Source organism: Hyla sarda, chromosome 11, assembly GCF_029499605.1.
Source record: "Hyla sarda isolate aHylSar1 chromosome 11, aHylSar1.hap1, whole genome shotgun sequence".
NCBI lineage: Eukaryota > Metazoa > Chordata > Amphibia > Anura > Hylidae > Hyla > Hyla sarda.
Window position 1 is genome coordinate 4600800 of NC_079199.1, and position 18759 is coordinate 4619558.

Sequence of the window (18759 nt, forward strand, 5' to 3'; positions counted from 1 at the left end):
GTATCAGTTTGGAGTCCAGGATGTTTAGCTCACAGAGCATTGTCTAGACTTAATACAATTGTATCACTTCTCAGCTGAGAGCAGGACTAGCTATGTACAATGTATCAGTCTGGGGTCCAGGATGTTTAGCTCACAGAGCATTGTCTAGACTGGATATAATTGTATCACTTCTCAGCTGAGGGCAGGACTAGCTATGTACATGTATCAGTCTGGAGGCCAGGATGTTTAGCTCACAGAGCATTGTCTAGACTGGATACAATTGTATATACTTCTCAGCTGAGAGCAGGACTAGCTATGTACAATGTATCAGTCTGGGGTCCAGGATGTTTAGCTCACAGAGCATTGTCTAGACTGGATACAATTGTATCACTTCTCAGCTGAGAGCAGGACTAGCTATGTACAATGTATCAGTCTGGGGTCCTGGATGTTTAGCTCACAGAGCATTGTCTAGACTGGATACAATTGTATCACTTCTCAGCTGAGAGCAGGACTAGCTATGTACAATGTATCGGTCTGGGGTCCAGGATGTTTAGCTCACAGAGCATTGTCTAGACTGGATACAATTGTATCACTTCTCAGCTGAGGGCAGGACTAGCTATGTACAATGTATCAGTCTGGAGTCCAGGATGTTTAGCTCACAGAGCATTGTCTAGACTGGATACAATTGTATCACTTCTCAGCTGAGAGCAGGACTAGCTATGTACAATGTATCGGTCTGGGGTCCAGGATGTTTAGCTCACAGAGCATTGTCTAGACTGGATACAATTGTATCACTTCTCAGCTGAGAGCAGGACTAGCTATGTACAATGTATCGGTCTGGGGTCCAGGATGTTTAGCTCACAGAGCATTGTCTAGACTGGATACAATTGTATCACTTCTCAGCTGAGGGCAGGACTAGCTATGTACAATGTATCAGTCTGGAGTCCAGGATGTTTAGCTCACAGAGCATTGCCTAGACTGGATACAATTGTATCACTTCTCAGCTGAGAGCAGAACTAGCTATGTACAATGTATCAGTCTGGAGTCCAGGATGTTTAGCTCACAGAGCATTATCTAGACTGGATACAATTAGATCTCCTTCTGATAGTTGAACATTTCATTAATACCATAAACCTTTATTTGAATAAGCCAAGACATTTTTCATCTTTGATTAATGACAATTGCCACAATGTACTATATATGTTATCATTTCTAATCATTATCAAAATCTCTGCTTACTGTCCATGAACGCAATCATTCTTGTTCATACATACAGAGGCATCAATCTGAGATATCGAGTCTATGAAATACACTGACACATTGTAACAAGTCATGTTTCCTTTAAGTCACATGCACATTTGTCGATCAGCCCCTGAAGGGTTAATCGACGGAGTCCTTGTTTTTCGTCCGTTTGCCGGGTGATTGATATCAGGAGCCTGGTGGAAAATTCTCCTATTCTATAACAAAGCGCAATTCCCGAGGCGAACACAATTCTGAATAAGAGCAGAGAATGTAAAGAATAGAAAGATTATCAAGGAGGATGATTTTCTGCTGATCACCCCGAGCGCAGAACAGAGATTATGGGAAGATCTGATAATCGAGGCGCAATTTGGGCTGAGACGAGCAATCACCAGCAATCCCCCTGATGGAGCTGAGGAGGCAGCGACACTTAAAAGACGAGGAGAAGCCGAATATATGAATAGTCTAAAACACCGCTCTTCTGCATCTTCTGACAGTTCTCTGGGAATATATGTTGTTCGACAACCAATATGGCTTCTATTAGGCTTGTCATCCAGCTTTCCCATTCTACTGAATGGCACATTGTTCTTATTGTTATGTCAAACCACTGTTTTCCAACCAGTGTGCCTCCAGCTGTTGAAAAACTACAACTCCCAGAATGCCTGGACAGCCAACGACTAAGAGATAGCAGCAGTATACAGATAGAGCTGGAGGGGAGGTATATAACTACTAAATATTCTGATCCCAAAGAGATAGCAGCAGCAGTATACAGATAGAGCTTGGGGGGAGGTGTATAACTACTATATATCCTGATCTTATAGAGCTGGAGGAGAGGTGTATAACTACTATATATCCTGATCCCATAGTGATAGCAGCAGTATACAGATAGAGCTTGAGGGGAGGTGTATAACTACTATATATCCTGATTCTATAGAGAAAGCAGCAGTATATAGATAGAGCTGAAGGGGTATAACTACGATATATTCTGATCCTACTCAGGGAGGAGGAGGAGTCATGAAGAGTGAGGACACGCCCCCTCCAGAGCACAGGATGACAAACCAACTGAGCAACGAAAAGGAGGTATTTGTGAGAGAAATATAGGTGCTAGACAAATAACAATGCTATGTACATGATCAGGGTTAGGTACTGAGTAACATATGATATTTTTTGTGGGATATGACAGATGCTCTTTAAACATTAGAATAAAAAGAATAATACAAAAATACATTAATACATAAACATTCAGGAAACATTTCTGTTAAAAAAAAATCTATTCAGGACTCAAGAAAAGCTGGGTGATCCTCTAATGGTTGTTATTGGTCACGCAGCTTCTTTAGTTTGAAGGGGTTTATATTCGGTGACCCCGCCCAAGCTCTTAACTAAAAAAGTTTTACCAGTGAAGTTTCCATTCACTAACAGCAAGCAGAGAGCGTGGAAATGGTGAAAAATTAGGAATTGTTGCTTTTTTTTTCAACCTAAAGGCAGAGGAGCCCTTTAATGTTGCTGGGGTTCCAATTCTACCCAGCAATAATCCACCATAATGGAGGATCACAAGTAGAAACAATGGCGGTGTGAATGGTGATATTTTCCGCGGTGTTTCCTGCTGACAATATGTCAGTAATTCTGCAGGAAAGCTGGGTATGAGCAGCGCGCTCCTGACATCTCAGGGTCCCAGCGGCCTCGTATGAAAGCAAACTCATGCTGTACGATCGTCTCTGCCGCGAAACCACCGGGGAGCAGCGCGACGTTCCCTTAATCATGGAACTAAGAAGATCTTGTGCTTTTATCCATCAGCCGTAAGTTCCACAGGCAGCGAGTGCGACGCTTCATGGCGCTAATTACCGCACCGCCGCCTGTCTGTACTGTGTCCGAGTATGGGGGTCTAGTCAGGCGGCTCCAGCGCCGTCCACATCAGGATTAAAATGCTAATTTCACTTATATTTGCGATATATATATATATATATATATATATATATATATATATATATAGTCATATCTGTAAATTAGAGATGAGAGAAGTTACAGTGATTCGATTCGTCACGAACCTCACAGCTCGGCGGTTGCTGACTTTATCTGCATAAATTAGTTCATCTTTCAGGTGTCCGGTGGCTGGAAAAGATGGATACAGTCCTAGGAGAGTCTCCAGCCACTGGAGCACCGGAAAGCTGAGCTAATTTATACAGGATAAAGTCAGCAACCGGCGAGCTGTGAGGTTCGTGACGAATCGAATCACTGTAACTTCACTCATCTCTATTGTAAATATTGATACCCCTGAAATTTTATTCCAAATTTATGTTTATTCCCTTTGTGTGTATTGGAACTAAACTGAAAAAGGAAGGAAAAAAGCTAATTGGACATAATGTCACCAAACTCCAAAAATGGTCTGGACACAATTGTTGGCACCTTTTCAAAGTTGTGGGAAAATAAACTCACTTGGGGCAAGTAACAGGCGTGGGCAATATAAAAATCCCACCTGATAAGCAGATAAAAAGGAGAGAAGTTCACTTAGTCTTTGCATTGTGTGTCTGTGTGCGCCACACTAAGCATGGACAACAGAAAGAGGAGAAGAGAACTGTCTGAGGACTTGGGAACCAAAATTGTGGAAAAATATCAACAATCTCAAGGTTACAAGTCCATCCCCAGAGATCTAGATTTGTCTTTGTCCGCAGTGCACAACATTATCAAGAAGTTTACAACCCATGGCCCTGTAGATAATCTCCCTGGGTGTGGACCGAAGACAAAAATTTATGAAAGGTGTCACTGCAGGATAGTCCGGATGGTGGATAAGCAGCCCCAAACAAGTTCCAAAGATATTCAAGCTGTCCTGCAGGCTCAGGGAGCATCAGTGTCAGCGCGAACTATCCGTCCACATTTATATGAAATGAAACGCTATGGAGGAGACCCAGGAGGACCCCACTATGGAGGAGACCCAGGAGGACCCCCACTATGGAGGAGACCCAGGAGGACCGCACTATGGAGGAGACCCAGGAGGACCCCACTATGGAGGAGACCCAGGAGGACCCCACTATGGAGAAGACCCAGGAGGACCCCACTATGGAGGAGACCCAGGAGGACCCCACTATGGAGGAGACCCAGGAGGACCCCACTATGGAGGAGACCCAGGAGGACCCCACTATGGAGGAGACCCAGGGGGACCCCACTATGGAGGAGACCCAGGGGGACCCCACTATGGAGGAGACCCAGGGGGACCCCACTATGGAGGAGACCCAGGGGGACCCCACTATGGAGGAGACCCAGGGGGACCCCACTATGGAGGAGACCCAGGAGGACCCCACTATGGAGGAGACCCAGGAGGACCCCACTATGGAGGAGACCCAGGAGGACCCCACTATGGAGGAGACCCAGGAGGACCCCACTGCTGACACAGAGACATAAAGCAAAACTACATTTTACCAAAATGAACTTGAGTAACCAAAATCCTTCTGGGAAAACGTCTTGTGGACAGATGAGACCAGGATAGAGGTTTTTGGTAAAGCAAATCATTCTACTGTTTACCGAAAACGGAATGAGGCCTACAAAGAAAAGAACACAGAACCTACAGTGACATATGGGGGAGGTCAGTGATGTTTTGGGTTGTTTTGCTGCCTCTGGCACTGGGGGCCTTGAATGTGTACAAGACATCATGAAATCTGAGGATTACCAATGGATTTTAGGTCGCACTGTACAGCCCAGTGTCAGAAAGCTGGGTTTGTGTCCGAGATCTTGGGTCTTCCAGCAGGACAATGACCCCAAACATACGTCAAAAAGCCCCAGAAATGGAGACAACAAAGCGCTGGAGAGTTCTGAAGTGTCAGCAATGAGTCCAGATCTAAATCCCATTGATCACCTGTGGAGAGATCTTATAATTACTGTTGGGAAAAGGCGTCTTCCAATAAGAGACCTGGAGCAGTTTGTAAAGGAAGAGTGGTCCAACATTCCGGCTGAGAGGTGTAAGAAGCTTATTGATGGTTATAGGAAGAGTGGTCCAACATTCCGGCTGAGAGGTGTAAGAAGCTTATTGATGTTATAGGAAGAGTGGTCCAACATTCCGGCTGAGAGGTGTAAGAAGCCTATTGATGGTTATAGAAAGAGTGGTCTAACATCCCGGCTGAGAGGTGTAAGAAGCTTATTGATGCTTATAGGAAGAGTGGTCCAACATTCCGGCTGAGAGGTGTAAGAAGCTTATTGATGGTTATAGGAAGAGTGGTCCAACATTCCGGCTGAGAGGTGTAAGAAGCTTATTGATGTTATAGGAAGAGTGGTCCAACATTCCGGCTGAGAGGTGTAAGAAGCTTATTGATGGTTATAGGAAGAGTGGTCCAACATCCCGGCTGAGAGGTGTAAGAAGCTTATTGATGTTATAGGAAGAGTGGCCCAACATTCCGGCTGAGAGGTGTAAGAAGCCTATTGATGGTTATAGAAAGAGTGGTCTAACATCCCGGCTGAGAGGTGTAAGAAGCTTATTGATGCTTATAGGAAGAGTGGTCCAACATCCCGGCTGAGAGGTGTAAGAAGCTTATTGATGTTATAGGAAGAGTGGTCCAACATTCCGGCTGAGAGGTGTAAGAAGCTTATTGATGGTTATAGGAAGAGTGGTCTAACATCCCGGCTGAGAGGTGTAAGAAGCTTATTGATGCTTATAGGAAGAGTGGTCCAACATTCCGGCTGAGAGGTGTAAGAAGCTTATTGATGCTTATAGGAAGAGTGGTCCAACATTCCGGCTGAGAGGTGTAAGAAGCTTATTGATGGTTATAGGAAGAGTGGTCCAACATTCCGGCTGAGAGGTGTAAGAAGGTTATTGATGCTTATAGGAAGACACTGATTTCACTTATTTTTTCCAAAGGGTGAGCAACCAAATATTAAGTTAAGGGGCCAATAATTTTGTCCAGCCCATTTTTGGAGTTTGGTGACATTATGTCCAATTTGCTTTTTTTCCTCCTTTTTTGGTTTAGTTCCAATACACACAAAGGAGAGATGTAAGGTGAACTTCAGAAGAGATGGGAATATCGGCGCTGACCAAGGAGAGGACAATGGAGCCAGGTATGTAGCGAACAGAATTTAATCCAATGCGACGCGTTTCACCGCGCTTGCGCGGTTTCATCAGGCCTGATGAAACCGCGCAAGCGCGGTGAAACGCGTCGCATTGGATTAAATTCTGTTCGCTACATACCTGGCTCCATTGTCCTCTCCTTGGTCAGCGCCGATATTCCCATCTCTTCTGAAGTTCACCTTACATCTCTCCGCTAGCTCTGGGAAGGCTGCAGACCGAGATCATCATATCAAACGCACATCTTGGTTGTGTGGGAGTACGCACAACCTGGCAGGGTGAGCCTTTACTTTTTCCCTCCCCTCCCACACACCTGTGATCCCGTTGGTTCTTCACAAGGGAGCGCCTGTTTCTCTCTTTGCAATACACACAAAGGGAATAAACATGTGTATAGCAAAACCTGTGTTACTGCAATCCTTTCCTGTGAGGAATACTTCACTTTATAGAAAAATTTCAGGGGGGACGACATTTACGTGTATAAAATATATGCAACTTTGTAGCCTTTTTTTTTTACATATATCAGTGTTTCCCAACCAGAGTGCCTCCAGCTGTTGCCAAACTACAACTCCCAGCATGCCCGGACAGCCTTTAGCTGTCCGGGCATGCTGGGAGTTGTAGTTTTGCAACAGCTGGAGGCACCCAGGTTGGGAAACAATGACGTATACACTAAATATATGGCTTTTTATCCACAGATGTGATTGCAGGGATCCAGCCTCTGGGACCCCCCACGATCTCCAGAATGGGGCCCATTCTCTCCCTGTGCACGGAGCGGTGGGGTTGGCCGCGCTTTATGCATTTTCTATGGAAGGGGCCATGAGATAAGAGATCAGCCCCCCTAGAGGACAGACCTCTCCCCCCAATTTGACATATATTCTGTATCCTGTGTATAGGGGATGCATGTTTTAAAGCTGGAGTTCCCCTTTAAGTCTTTTCCTTGTAAAGAAAGTTTCTGGAATTTAAAATCCTGCTTTCTGAGTGGAAATCCGTAAAAATATTCCACTTGGAAATTTTTCTGCAGCAGCATCCCATTGATATCAATGGGATTCCGCTGCACTGTGCACATGGCGGAATTTCTGTGGCAAATGTTCGTGCCTGGAAATCCCAATTTCGTTGTTCGCAGAAAGAAAAGACATCTCTATTCTTTTTGCCGATTTTGTTCAGAAATACATTGCTCTCTGAGACTGCACATTTCTGAGCGGTCCTAGTGCCCACCGGATCATACAAATATTCTGAATGTTTTTTCCATGCGGACATTCCGCACATTATACGTCATGTGAACATGGCCTAAAGCTGTTGCAAAACTACAATTTCCAGCATGCCTGGACCAACCAGTGTGCCTCCAGCTGTTGCAAAACTACAACTCCCAGCATGCCCGGACCAACCATTGTGCCTCCAACTGATGCAAAACTACAACTCCCAGCATGCCTGGGCCAACTATTGTGCCTCCAGCAGTTGCAAAACTACAATCTCCAGCATGCCTGGACCATTTAATGTGCCTCCAGCTGTTGCAAAACTACAATTTCCAGCATGCTTGGACCAACCAGTGTGCCTCCAGCTGTTGCAAAACTACAATCTCCAGAATGCCTGGACCATTAAGTGTGCCTCCATTTTTTGCAAAACTACAATTCTCAGCATGCCCTGACAGCCGAAGGCTGGGAGTTGTAGTTTTGTAACAGCTGGAGACACACTGGTTGGGAAACGCTGCTCTATGGGTTTGTCTCTATTCTGGAGGCATTCACTATGGATACACTTGACAGGGAGTTAAATACGTTGCGATTTGTAACATTTACATCCTGCAGGCAAAGGATCATTTGATTTATGTGTAATGTGGAGTAACCCTTAAATGCCCAGTTGCCTGCAGATGATGGTGCTGGATATAGGAGTCCTCGGCATCGCTCCTTGAGGACTCAGCTCCTTCTCCGAGTTGCCGGCATTTGCATCGGCAGAGTGTTTCCATGGTAACCATTAATGTTTAGATGCAAAAGTTATCTAGGAAAAAGCTAAACACTCGTCTGAATCCGGGATCTTCACATAAGGCTGCGTTCACACTGCGTCGTGTTCCCATGTAACATTTATACGTTTTATACATATAAACTAACAGATGCTGCCATACAGCGGACTCGGTCTCCATTGACAGATTGTAATATATACTTTATTTTTTGTTATACACCGTTTCGCAGTTGACCAAAAAAAATTTGCGGACAGAAAAACAAAAGTAGGGAAATGGAGACAAAAACGCAAAGTGAACCCGGCTGAAGTTCAATGTAATGGATTTGAATCTTTAAATGGCCGCTCTCATTAAAACTAAGATTTGTTGCACGCCTTATGGTAAATACAAATGTTTTTATGTACTTTGTTTTTAAAAAAAAAATGAAGTTTTCTGTTTTATTTGTGTTTTAAATACAATGTGCCACTAGGTGTCTCCCTACTTGTCCAGAGCAGATTCCACTCTCCCTATTCTTGTGGTAACAGAACACAGAGGAAGAAGCGCGATCTTCCCGCAGCACAGAGTATGTCAGGAGAGGAGTGTGCTGATCATGTGGAGGTCACAGGGTGAGAGTTATATAGTGGAGGAGCAGGGTCCACAGCAGTACAGAGTATTTCAGGAGAGGAGTGTGCTGATCATGTGGAGGTCACAGGGTGAGAGTTATATAGTGGAGGAGCAGGGTCCACAGCAGTACAGAGTATGTCAGGAGAGGAGTGTGCTGATCATGTGGAGGTCACAGGGTGAGAGTTATATAGTGGAGGAGCAGGGTCCACAGCAGTACAGAATATGTCAGGAGAGGAGTGTGCTGATCATGTGGAGGTCACAGGGTGAGAGTTATATAGTGGAGGAGCAGGGTCCACAGCAGTACAGAGTATTTCAGGAGAGGAGTGTACTGATCATGTGTGGGTCACAGGGTGAGAGTTATATAGTGGAGGAGCAGGGTCCACAGCAGTACAGAGTATTTCAGGAGAGGAGTGTGCTGATCATGTGGAGGTCACAGGATGAGAGTTATATAGTAGAGGAGCAGGGCCCACAGCAGTACAGAGTATGTCAGGAGAGGAGTGTGCTGATCATGTGGAGGTCACAGGGTGAGAGTTATATAGTAGAGGAGCAGGGTCCACAGCAGTACAGAGTATTTCAGGAGAGGAGTGTGCTGATCATGTGGAGGTCACAGGGTGAGAGTTATATAGTGGAGGAGCAGGGTCCACAGCAGTACAGAGTATTTCAGGAGAGGAGTGTACTGATCATGTGTGGGTCACAGGGTGAGAGTTATATAGTGGAGGAGCAGGGTCCACAGCAGTACAGAGTATTTCAGGAGAGGAGTGTGCTGATCATGTGGAGGTCACAGGATGAGAGTTATATAGTAGAGGAGCAGGGCCCACAGCAGTACAGAGTATGTCAGGAGAGGAGTGTGCTGATCATGTGGAGGTCACAGGGTGAGAGTTATATAGTGGAGGAGCAGGGTCCACAGCAGTACAGAGAATGTCAGGAGAGGAGTGTGCTGATCATGTGGAGGTCACAGGGTGAGAGTTATATAGTGGAGGAGCAGGGTCCACAGCAGTACAGAGTATGTCAGGAGAGGAGTGTACTGATCATGTGGAGGTCACAGGGTGAGAGTTATATAGTAGAGGAGCCGGGTCCACAGCAGTACAGAGTATGTCAGGAGTGGAGTGTGCTGATCATGTGGAGGTCACAGGGTGAGAGTTATATAGTGGAGGAGCAGGGTCCACAGCAGTACAGAGTATGTCAGGAGAGGAGTGTACTGATCATGTGGAGGTCACAGGGTGAGAGTTATATAGTAGAGGAGCAGGGTCCACAGCAGTACAGAGTATGTCAGGAGAGGAGTGTGCTGATCATGTGGAGGTCACAGGGTGAGAGTTATATAGTGGAGGAGCAGGGTCCATAGCAGTACAGAGTATGTCAGGAGAGGAGTGTACTGATCATGTTGTGAATCTCCTTTGTGTAATAGGGCCCTTACATAGTGAAAGGAGCAGAGTCCTCAGCAGCGCAGAGTGTTTCAGCAGTGAATTGTGTTAATCTAATGGATTGTCACATCCTGAGAGGTATATAGTGTTAGGAGTAGGATCCCCAGCAGCACAGAGGATGTCAGGAGAGTCATGTATTGTATAGATCACTCTCTGCTGTCGGCTCTGAACATCTTCTTCGCCCTCGGAGGAATCTTTAGCGCGGTTGAGATGTTGACATTTCTGTGCGGAGGACTGAAGCTGCGGAGTTAATATTGACAAGGAGCAGACGATTCTCTTCAAAGTGATTTCTTTGCATTTCTTGGCTTTTAAGCTGCCATTAGGAAATTATTATGAGATCCTGAGGGAGACGCAGCGGAAAGAACGACATGAACCGCCCCCGAGTGCGGGAGAACGCGGCGATGTCTGCGCCATAAAACAAACACGGCGAACGGTCATTTATACTGTACGTAAACCAGTGTAGACGACAAATACATCCCCGAAAGGTCAGAACACTGTCCTCCAGCGGGGACCCACCCTCTGCAAGGGCCCCATAGCAGCTCTATGGTCTGTCTCTATGGTATATATATATATATATATATATATATATATATCCCTATAGCAGCTCTATGGTCTGTCTCTATGGTATATATCCCTATATCAGCTCTATGGTCTGTCTCTATGGTATATATATATATATATCCCTATATCAGCTCTATGGTCTGTCTCTATGGTATATATCCCTATATCAGCTCTATGGTCTGTCTCTATGGTATATATATATATATATATCCCTATATCAGCTCTATGGTCTGTCTCTATGGTATATATCCCTATATCAGCTCTATGGTCTGTCTCTATGGTATATATATATATATATCCCTATATCAGCTCTATGGTCTGTCTCTATGGTATATATATCCCTATATCAGCTCTATGGTCTGTCTCTATGGTATATATCCCTATATCAGCTCTATGGTCTGTCTCTATGGTATATATATATATATATCCCTATATCAGCTCTATGGTCTGTCTCTATGGTATATATATCCCTATATCAGCTCTATGGTCTGTCTCTATGGTATATATATCCCTATAGCAGCTCTATGGTCTGTCTCTATGGTATATATATATCCCTATATCAGCGCTATGGTCTGTCTCTATGGTATATATATATCCCTATATCAGCTCTATGGTCTGTCTCTATGGTATATATATATATATATATATATATATATATATATATATATATATATCCCTATATCAGCTCTATGGTCTGTCTCTATGGTATATATATATATATATATATATATATATATATATATCCCTATATCAGCTCTATGGTCTGTCTCTATGGTATATATCCCTATATATATATATATAGAGAGAGAGAGAGAGAGAGAGAGAGAGAGAGAGAACTGATTGAGTGATACAAGGAATTGCAGTTTTTTTCCTTTACTTTACACCAAAGAGTTAAACTTTTCAGTAATTTTTTTCTGGATTCTAATTAATTTTCTCATTTTACGGACAATAGACGCGGCTGATCCCGGCCGCTCAAGGACACTTCACGGCAGCATCTATTATCCGGTGATGGTTTTCGGGTTTTCCGTTTCCTCCTGGTAACGTCCTATTGTGGATCTTCTGATTGGCTGCAGTGATGGACACCGAGGGAATCGGCCGCTCTTATTGGATACTCCGGTGGAAAACTTTTTTTTTTTTTTAAATCAACTGGTGTTAGAAAGTAAAACAGATTTGTAAATGACTTCTATTAAAAAATCTTAATCCTTCCAGTACTTTTTAGGGGCTGTATACTACAGAGGAAATGCTTTTCTTTTTGGATTTCTCTTCTTTCACGACCACAGTGCTCTCTGCTGACCTCTGCTGTCCATTTTAGGAACTGTCCAGAGCAGGAGAAAATCCATATAGCAAACATATGCTGCTCTGGACAGTTCCTAAAATGGACAGCAGAGGTCAGCAGAGAGCACTGTGGTGGTGACACATTTCCTCTGTGGTATACAGCCCCTATAAAATACTGGAAGGATTAAAATGGCCTTCACGCCCCCTCCCATAGACTTGCATAGCGCGGGCGGGGGGTGACGTCACGATACTCCGGCCCCGTGGTTGCCATCCGGCTGTTTGTGAGCTGGCACCGCCGCGTGCAGCTCAAACAGGTGGGTGGCGAATACAAGCAGCGGGACCCCCGTGGTGAGACATTTTATCCCGTATCCTTTGGATAGGGGATTAGATGTCTCAGGGCTGGAGTACCCCTTTAATCTTTTATCCACCTGCTGTCTCATCAAAGGCTCAGGCTACTGATGTGTCTTTCCCTTATGCTTTACACTGCGGCTCTGCTCCTTTGGTCTACCACAGTTTTAGCTCCGGTGGGAAAACCGCATACGGGGCAAAAATCAGAGGTTCAGGCTGACGATCTTTCTCTTCTCTGTACTTTTCCCTGCAGCTCTGCTTTATAAGGTTGGCTGCTGTGTATAAGCACAAGCCCAGCAGGAAGTCATTACCTGGAGAGAAGACAGCAAGGAAGGGAAAGTAGAAACTACAAAAATACATTACAGTAATCTCAGTCACTGGGGAGGAGCCTAAGTAATGGGGAGGAGTCTATGTGATGGGAGGAGCCTATGTGATAGGGAGGAGCCTAATAGGGAAGAGCCTATGTGATGGGGAGGAGCCTATGTGATAGGGAGGAGCCTAAGTAATAGGGAAGAGCCTATGTGATAGGGATGAGCCTAAGTAATAGGGAAGAGCCTATGTGATGGGGAGGAGCCTATGTGATGGGGAGGGGCCTATGTGATGGGGAGGAGCCTAAGTAATGAGAGGAGCCTATGTGATGGGAGGAGCCTAAGTAATGAGAGGAGCCTATGTGATGGGAGGAGCCTAAGTAATAGGGAAGAGCCTATGTGATGGGGAGGAGCCTATGTGATGGGGAGGGGCCTATGTGATGGGGAGGGGCCTGTGTGATAGGGAAGAGCCTATGTGATGGGGAGGAGCCTATGTAATAAGGAGGAGCCTAAGTAATAAGGAGGAACTTATGTGATGGGGAGGAGCCTAGGTAATAAGGAGGAGCCTAAGTAATAGGGAGGAGCCTATGTGATAGGGAGGAGCCAAAGTAAGAGGGAAAAGCCTATGTGATAGGGAGGAGCCAGCTTTCCTTTAGTTTGATGCTTTGTAGCAGCACTGGGGAGGAGCCTCAGTAATGGGGAGGGGCTATCTTTTCTATAATTTGATACTTTGTAGCAGCACTTTGGGAGGAGCCTCAGTAATGGGGAGGGGCTATCTTTTCTATAATTTGATACTTTGTAGCAGCACTGTGGGAGGAGCCTCAGTAATGGGAAGCAGCCATATTTCCTATAATTTGATACTTAGTAGCAGCACCGTGGGAGGAGCCTCAGTATTTGGGAGGGGCTATCTTTTCTATAATTTGAAACTTTGATGCAGCACTGTGGGAGGAGTCTCAGTATTGGGAAGGGGCTATCTTTTCTATAATTTGATACTTTGTAGCAGCACTGGGGAGGAGCCTCAATTATGGGGAGGGGCTATCTTTTCTATAATTTGATACTTTGTAGCAGCACTTTGGGAGGAGCCTCAGTAATGGGGAGGGGCTATATTTTCTATAATTTGATACTTTGTAGCAGCACTGTGGGAGGAGCCCCAGTAATGGGGAGGTGCTATATTTTCTATAATTTGATGCTTTGTAGCAGCACTGTGGGAGGAGCCTCAGTAATGGGGAGGTGCTATATTTTCTATAATTTGATGCTTTGTAGCAGCACTGTGGGAAAAGCCTCCATAATGTGAGGGCTATCTTTCCTATAATTTGATACTTAGTAGCAGCACCGTGGGAGGAGCCTCAGTATTGGGGAGGGGCTATCTTTTCTATAATTTGAAACTTTGACGTAGCGCTGTGGGAGGAGCCTCAGTATTGGGGAGGGGCTATCTTTTCTATAATTTGATACTTTATAGCAGCACTGTGGGAGGAGCCTCAATAATGGGGAGGTGCTATATTTTCTATAATTTGATGCTTTGTAGCAGCACTGTGGGAAAAGCCTCCGTAATGGGAGGGCTATCTTTTCTATAATTTGATACTTTGTAGCAGCACTGTGGGAGGAGCCTCACTAATGGGGAGGGGCTATCTTTTCTATAATTTGATGCTTTGTAGCAGCACTGTGGGAAAAGCCTCCACAATGGGAGGGCTATCTTTTCTATAATTTGATGCTTTGTAGCAGCACCGGTGAGGAGCCTCAGTAATGGGGAAGGGCTATCTTTTCTATAATTTGATACTTTGTAGCAGCACTGTGGGAGGAGCCTCACTAATGGGGAGGGGCTATCTTTTCTATAATTTCATACTTTGAAGCAGCAATGTGGGAGGAGCCTCAGTAATGGGGAGGGGCTATATTTTCTATAATTTGATACTTTGTAGCAGCACTGTGGGAGGAGCCTCAGTAATGGGGAGGTGCTATTTTTTCTATAATTTGATGCTTTGTAGCAGCACTGTGGGAGGAGCCTCAGTAATGGGAGGGGCTATCTTTTCTATAATTTGATGCTTTGTAGCAACACTGGGAGGAGCCTCAATTGGGGAGGGGCTATCTTTTCTGTAATTTGATGCTTTGTAGCAGAAGTGGGGAGGAGCCTGAATAATGGGGAGGGGCTATATTTTCTATTATTTGATACTTTGTGGCAGCACTGTGGGAGGGGCCATCTTTCCTAAAATGTAATACTTTGTAGCAACACTGGGAGGAGCCTCAGTTATGGGGAGAGGCTATCTTTTCTATAATTTTGATACTTTGTAGCAGCACTGTGGGAGGAGCCTCAGTAATGGGGAGGGGCCATCTTTCCTAAAATGTAATACTTTGTAGCAACACTGTGATAATCTTACTCCTGAAGGTCCTTCTGCTTTTATGAGATGACGCCTCCGGATTTTATTTCGGGATGTTATCCTCTGTCACGTCTGAATGTTCTATAAGGTGTTTATGACATTGTGGGTCCCCCTGACCTGTCTCTCACCACGTGTCATCCTGGGGGCGCTCCGCACACACTGGTGTTACCCAACCAGGGTGCCTCCAGCTGTTGCAAAACTACAACTCCCAGTATGCCTGGACAGCCTTCGGCTGTCCAGGCATGCTGGGAGTTGTAGTTTTGCAACAGCTGGAAGCACCCTGGTTGGGAAACACTGAGATAGGCACTTATCATGGTATCAGCATTATTGGAAACGTTGTTATTCTTTGGTTATTACGTTATTTCTTATATCATAAATGAAGCTGAGCTGTGATAGAGACCACCATAGAGCAGTATAAGACCCCACACAGGACCAGGATGAAGGAGACGTAAATTTTAGGGTGTGTTGTGATATTAGGAGAAATTACTCTTCATCGCCTCCTCTGCGCAGGTTGCAGTCAGTGTCATGTGACTATCTCCCATGTCGGGCTCACTCGGTGGCATCAGATTCGCTTTGTTCGGTGACTCTGGTAACTTTCCGGTGAACCCCCCCCCCTCAGGCACCCACGCCCTGTAGTTATCCCTGCGTCTCAGTAATAAATTCTAATGAATCGATCGGACACTTTGTTTCTTTTACCTAAATTAAAGGGGTACTCCAGTGGAAATTATTATTATTATTATTTTTTTTTTTTTTTTTTTTTAAATCAACTGGTGCCAGAAAGTTAAGCAAATTTGTAAATTACTTCTATTACAAAATCTTAATCCTTCCAGTACTTATTAGCTGTTGAATACTACAGAGGAAATTCTTTTCTTTTTGAAAAACAGAACTGTCTGCTGACATCACGAGCACAGTGCTCTCTGCTGACATCTCTGTCCATTTTAGGAACTGTCCAGAGCAGCATATGTTTGCTATGGGGATTTTCTCCTACTCTGGACAGTTCCTAAAATGGACAGAGATGTCAGTAGAGAGCACTATGCTCGTGATGTCAGCAGAGAGCTCTGTGTTCCAAAAAAAGAAAAGAATTTCCTTTGTAGTATTCAGCAGCTAATAAGTACTAGAAGGATTAAGATTTTTTTTTTATAAAAGTAATTTACAGATCTGTTTAACTTTCTGGCACCAGTTGATTTAAAAAAAAAAAAAAGTTTTCCACCGGAGTACCCCTTTAAGTTTATTTCCTTGTAATGAGATTCGGATGTAAATGTTGCGCAGTAGGCGTGTCTTGTTTTCTGCGGCTCACGTTCTCTATGGATTCAGTTATTTTATTACCTTTGACCTCCTGTCTTCTGCTTCTGTTCCAGGGTTCGGTATGACGACTCCGGCCACAATCACCGGTAAGATTTTCCTGATTTTCTACGGACTCATCGGATGCGCTGCCACCATCTTGTTTTTCAACCTCTTCCTGGAGCGCCTCATTACGGTCATCGCTTACGTCATGAAGTCCTTTTATGAGAGGCAGCTGAGGAGGAAGGATGGTATGCCTCCCGAAACACGTCGGGGATCCGGTAACTCGGAGGCGGACAGTCTGGCAGGATGGAAGCCGTCGGTGTATTACGTGATGCTGATCCTCTGCCTGGCGTCCATTGTTATTTCCTGCTGCGCCTCCGCCATGTTCTCTCTCATCGAGGGATGGGGATACTTTGACTCCCTCTACTTTTGCTTTGTTGCCTTTAGCACCATAGGATTTGGGGATATGGTCAGCAGCCAGAAAGCCAAATACGAGAACCAAGGACTTTACCGATGTGGCAACTTTATCTTCATCTTCATGGGGGTTTGTTGTATTTATTCTCTATTCAACGTCATCTCCATAGTGATAAAACAATGCGTCAACTGGATATTAAAAAAAATGGAATGTCGCTGCTGCCAAAAATGCCAAAGAAAAATATTTAGGCCCAAGAGAAATGTGGTGATGCCGGGAAATGTACGGACGAGGCGCAACATATCCATAGAAACGGACGGCGTCTACGAGAGCGAGACGGACGGCAGGAGGATGTCCGGGGAGATGATCTCCATGAAGGACTTCCTGGCCGCTAATAAGGTCTCCCTGGCCATCATGCAGAAACAGCTGTCGGAGACGGCGAACGGCTGCCCGCGGCAAATCGGCACAAGCTCCAGGCACAATGGATTTTCAGGGGGTGTAGGGGCTTTAGCAATTATGAATAACAGACTGGCAGAGACCAGTGTGGACAGGTGAATGTTCTGGGCGGAAACTATAGAATGTTCTGTCATTTACCAAGTAAGGAGGAGAGAGAAACAACCCTGTACTGATCCTGAGTTATATCCTGTGTAATACTCCAGAGCTGTACTCACTATTCTGCTGGTGGGGTCACTGTGTACATACATTACATTACTTATCCTGTACTGATCCTGAGTTATATCCTGTGTAATACTCCAGAGCTGTACTCACTATTCTGCTGGGGAGATCACTGTGTATATACATTACATTACTTATCCTGTACTGATCCTGAGTTATATCCTGTATTATACTGCAGTTCTGCACTCACTATTCTGCTGGTGAGGTCACTGTGTACATACATTACATTACTTATCCTGTATTGATCCTGAGTTATATCCTGTATTATACTCCAGAGCTGTACTCACTATTCTGCTGGTGAGGTCACTGTGTACATACATTATATTACTTATCTTGTACTGATCCTGAGTTATATCCTGTATTATACCCCAGAGCTGCACTCACTATTCTGCTGGTGAGATCACTGTGTACATACATTACTTATCCTGTACTGATCCTGAGTTATATCCTGTGTTATACTCCAGAGCTGTACTCACTATTCTGCTGGTGAGATCACTGTGTACATACATTACATTACTTATCCTGTACTGATCCTGAGTTATATCCTGTGTTATACTCCAGATCTGTACTCACTATTCTGCTGGTTAGATCACTGTGTACATACATTACATTACTTATCCTGTACTGATCCTGAGTTATATCCTGTATTATACTCCAGAGCTGTACTCACTATTCTGCTGGTGAGGTCACTGTGTACATACATTACATTACTTATCCTGTACTGATCATGAGTTATATCCTGTATTATACTCCAGAGCTGTACTCACTATTCTGCTGGTGGGGTCACTGTGTATATACATTACATTACTTATCCTGTACTGATCCTGAGTTATATCCTGTATGTACTCACTATTCTGCTGGTGAGGTCACTGTGTACATACATTACATTACTTATCCTGTACTGATCCTGAATTATATCCTGTATTATACTCCAGAGCTGTACTCACTATTCTGCTGGTGAGGTCACTGTGTATATACATAACATTACTTATCCTATACTGATCCTGAGTTATATCCTGTATTATACTCCAGAGCTGTACTCACTATTCTGCTGGTGAGGTCAATGTGTACATACATTACATTACTTATCCTGTACTGATCCTGAGTTATATCCTGTATTATACTCCAGAGCTGTACTCACTATTCTGCTGGTGGGGTCACTGTGTATATACATTACATTACTTATCCTGTACTGATCCTGAGTTATATCCTGTATGTACTCACTATTCTGCTGGTGAGGTCACTGTGTACATACATTACATTACTTATCCTGTACTGATCCTGAGT

General features: G+C 44.5%; 1 protein-coding gene and 1 long non-coding RNA gene across 2 annotated transcripts in view; one reads left to right on the top strand and one right to left on the bottom strand.

Moving 5' to 3' along the window:
- The window catches only part of KCNK13 (potassium two pore domain channel subfamily K member 13), a 58211-nt gene extending 40494 nt beyond the window's left edge, over positions 1-17717 (top strand). Inside the window, exon 2 of the mRNA XM_056546149.1 lies at positions 16460-17717. Coding sequence (XP_056402124.1) covers positions 16460-17352 — 893 coding nt within the window. The 3' untranslated portion in view covers positions 17353-17717. The remainder of the gene's footprint in view (positions 1-16459) is intronic.
- The window catches only part of LOC130295430 (uncharacterized), a 67574-nt gene continuing 61036 nt past the window's right edge, over positions 12222-18759 (bottom strand). The window contains exon 3 of the long non-coding RNA XR_008848827.1: positions 12222-12732. This is a non-coding gene — a long non-coding RNA (uncharacterized LOC130295430). The remainder of the gene's footprint in view (positions 12733-18759) is intronic.